Genomic DNA, 3,437 nt, shown 5'->3' with positions numbered 1-3,437 from the left:
AAAAAAAAAAAAAAGTAGAACAGGGGATAAGAAAGCAAAGGATCCAGGCTATCGGCACTATTAACTCAGGACTCAGACATCGAGGGGCCAGTCCCACCCACAGACAAGAAGGTGGCAGCCTGGGAGGGATGGGCAGGTCAGGATGGGATTACCCAGGGGTATGGAAGGGAAGTGTAGCCTAATCCAGCTGGCGTCCAGCTTTACATAAAACTGAGATGGGGGGGGCATGGCACAGCCCAGTGGGAGGAGCATGCCTGGCCTCTGGGCCTCACACTCACCAGTCCTGGCAGCACCTTGAAGAGCGTCTGTTCCACGACCCCAAAGAGCGGTGCAGGTAGCAGCCTAGGCAGAACAAGATGTGTGAGGGTGTGGCCATCACTTGGGGGAAGCACCTATCTGGCTGACAGATGATGGGGAAGAGCGGGCACTGGGAGCTCTAGATTCCTCCCATCTCCTCCCTTGGCAGGACTGGCTGGGGCTTTGGGTTTAAACCTGGCCATGGACCCTGGAGAGGCCCTTCCCCAACCGGCTTTAGCTTCCCCATCTGCACAACACACACCTTGTAGAGTTGTTGCTGCTAACATTAAATGGCAGCAGAGTCGTGTCTGGTATATAGTCTGTGCTCAATAAGTGTGTCCTCTCTTCGTCTCCCCCAACATTTATAAACAGGTGACATATGGGCTTAGAGCAGGGTCTGGCTCAGAGTAGGAGCTCAATAACTATTTGTTGAATGAACGAATCAGGGGATGGTCTGAGGATGGGAAGTACAAATAGAGGAACTCAGGTCTATTTGGAAACCATGATGTGTAGGCTCAAACACAGGACACCAACACTGTGCTGGGCTTTGCTCTCTCCAAGGCCCCCGCCAGCCCAGAGCAGTAGGATGGAGCTGCGGGAGTTTGGGGAGCCCGAAGTCCCAGCCTGGCATCCCTTTATTAAGATGCTTTGGGGACAGGGGCACCAGGAGTATTCAGTCTGGCTAAATCTATTCCTAGGAGCTAACACAGAGCCATCTGATTACCCTTCCCTCCTCAGGACCACCCAGCAAAGACTGGGGGTGACTGAGGGTGTGGGATTCAGTACAGAATATAGAAACTTACGGAGATACACAAGGTATAAGGCGGGGGCGGGGGGGCGGCTGGAGGTGGATACAGAATTCTGGGGGGAAAAAGCGTTGGGCCTGGGTCCCTAGACAAAGCCACATCTCCATCCCTGACTCAGACTCTATGAACATGACCTAGGGCCTCTCTGGGTCTCAGCTGTCCCAGAGAAATGATGACCCAGAGAAATGATGATTCAACCCAAGTGTAGGGAAGGATAGTGGGTCCTGAATAGCCCAGGAGGTTGAGAGGGTGTAAAGGTGAGGGTGAGCAGGGGGATGCAGGCTTTCCTGAACATCAGATCCAGGCCTTCATTACACAGATGGGGACGATGAGACCCAAAGAGAGGATGGGGCTTCCCTGGTGTCACACAGCGAGTCTAGGGCAAAGCTGGGTGTTCTAATGTGCCCGGACCCGAGACTGGAAACCCTGCATGCAGAGAGACCCTAGAAGGTCCGGGACCTGCTTGTTCTGCCTGGAGGAAGCGGGGAGGCGTCTTGGGGGGGGGGTGGCACAGGCTACCAGCTGTACCGAGAGACTCAATTGGTAGGGACATCAGTCTGCCTGTCTGCGCAGGCGAGGCGGTGAAGGTTTAGGCCCCGCCCAGTTGGTCTCTCGGGCGGAAGCGAGGAGACATCCTAGGTACACACGCGGGATAAAGCCGAACGAGTTAGGGGAGCTGGGGCGGCGAGCTGGAGCCTGCGACTCACCCCGAGACCAGGCTGATGTGACCCAGGAGCGTGCTGCAGCGCTTGACGATGAGGATGGGCGTGCCTCGCGCACTCACGCCCAGCGCCACCCGCGATGACACGTTCACCTCGGCCCCCAGCTGCAGAAGGCTCCCCAGCGGCCTGGGGGAGCGGATGCTGAGGGCGTGTCCAGGCTGCCGGGCCCCGCCCTCCAGGAACTGCCCCAACCACACGCGTGCGCGGGGGCTGCCCGCTGCCCCTCCCAGTTCCGTCTACTAGAGCCCTTCTCCCTCCTGCCACCCCCCTGCCTCACTGCCCCATTTTGAATACCCCTTCTCCCTCTCCCTCATCCCCTTTAGCGATCCCCAGGCTCTGGGGCGGAGTCTGGGGGAAAGCAGAATAGAAGTCCTTTGGGAGGCAATGGGTGGGGCTCCTTGATGGGGCAGTGGTGGGACAGAGTCCTGGAGTAGTGCGGGGGGAGTCTCTTGAGAAGGAAACAGGGTGGGAGTAGGTGAGACAGAGGGGTGGGGGTGGGGGTGAAGGGACAGTGGAGGTGTGGTCCCCAGTGGAGCAGTGGAATGGGTGGGGAGCAGAAGTAAGGTGTGAAGGGCAACTCACCCAGAGCCATGCAGGCCCACCTTGGTGTGCAGGTTCAGCTGCACCCCAAACCCTGGCAGCAGCTTCAGAGACACCTTGGGCAACGTGATCTCCTCGATCTTTAGCCTAATGTGGAGGGTGAAAGAGCCTTCACCCCCAGACACTCTCCAGCGCCTCTTGGTTGTGCATGGACAATCCCAGACCAGACGGGGCCCAAAGCCTGTCTTGAGTGTGCCCGCCTTACCACCTCTAACCCATAGAACCAAGTGTGGACTCTTGGGCCAGTTACTTGGCCTCTCTGGGCCTCAGTTTGCTCATCTGTCTAGTGGGGCTGATGATAGCACCCATCTCACAGGGATGTCCCAAAGACAACATGAGATGATGCAGGTGCAGAAGTTGGTACAGCAGGCAGGAGCTCAATAAAAGCCACACCTTGACCACTGGAGGCTCAGGGAACTGTCATGTTTTCTCCTCACCCGGTTCCCATGGCCCCAGTTCAGCCTCTGGCCTTGATCATTTCTCCCCACCCCCACCTAGGCTCACACAGAGCAAACCATAGAGAACTTGAAGGCAGAGAAGAGGATAAGGAGGGACTGGGCAGAGCCGGGCCCTTTTGAGCAGAGACCTGAAGGTGAGGGATGGAGCCATGCAGATACCTGGATTAGCCCAGAGAGACTAAGCAACTTGCCCAGGTCACATAGTAAGTAGGTGGAATTGACCCCAGAACTGGAACCCTCAACCCCAGTGGCACGACCCCCTTCCTGTCCTTCCTGGCACACAGTCAACTTGGTATTTTCAGAGCAGGATCCTGGGACTCCCTGCCCAGTGCCCTCTCCCACAACCCTGCTCCCCCACCTCCTTACCCCATCCCAACCCAGGCTACCCAGATGTTCTCCTCCACTGCCTGCTAACTAACTAACTAATTAGAAAAAGTCCACCCCTTGTCTAGAGCCTGAAGCAAAGGGCACACCTACCCTTCCCTAGGGCACACATTAAGTGAGCAGCCAAGAGGCTCCACTGTGGGGACTCACCCGGAGAGCTCCTCAACGAC

At 57.1% G+C, this 3,437-nt stretch overlaps 1 protein-coding gene across 1 annotated transcript in view; it reads right to left on the bottom strand.

Annotated features, from left to right (window-relative positions):
- Positions 1-3,437, bottom strand: part of BPIFB3 (BPI fold containing family B member 3) — an 18,035-nt gene that overhangs the window by 13,303 nt on the left and 1,295 nt on the right. The window contains exons 2-5 of the mRNA XM_007934721.1: positions 3,418-3,433; positions 2,408-2,512; positions 1,811-1,951; positions 279-342 (exon numbers count right to left, since the gene is read on the bottom strand). Coding sequence (XP_007932912.1) covers positions 279-342; positions 1,811-1,951; positions 2,408-2,512; positions 3,418-3,433 — 326 coding nt within the window. The remainder of the gene's footprint in view (positions 1-278; positions 343-1,810; positions 1,952-2,407; positions 2,513-3,417; positions 3,434-3,437) is intronic.

Source organism: Orycteropus afer, unplaced genomic scaffold (assembly GCF_000298275.1).
Source record: "Orycteropus afer afer isolate SDZICR_OR568_19922 unplaced genomic scaffold, OryAfe1.0 scaffold00020, whole genome shotgun sequence".
In the NCBI taxonomy this organism is placed as follows: Eukaryota; Metazoa; Chordata; class Mammalia; order Tubulidentata; family Orycteropodidae; genus Orycteropus; species Orycteropus afer.
The sequence above is the reverse complement of the archived record's forward strand: the minus strand, read 5'-3'. Positions and strand labels throughout refer to the sequence as shown.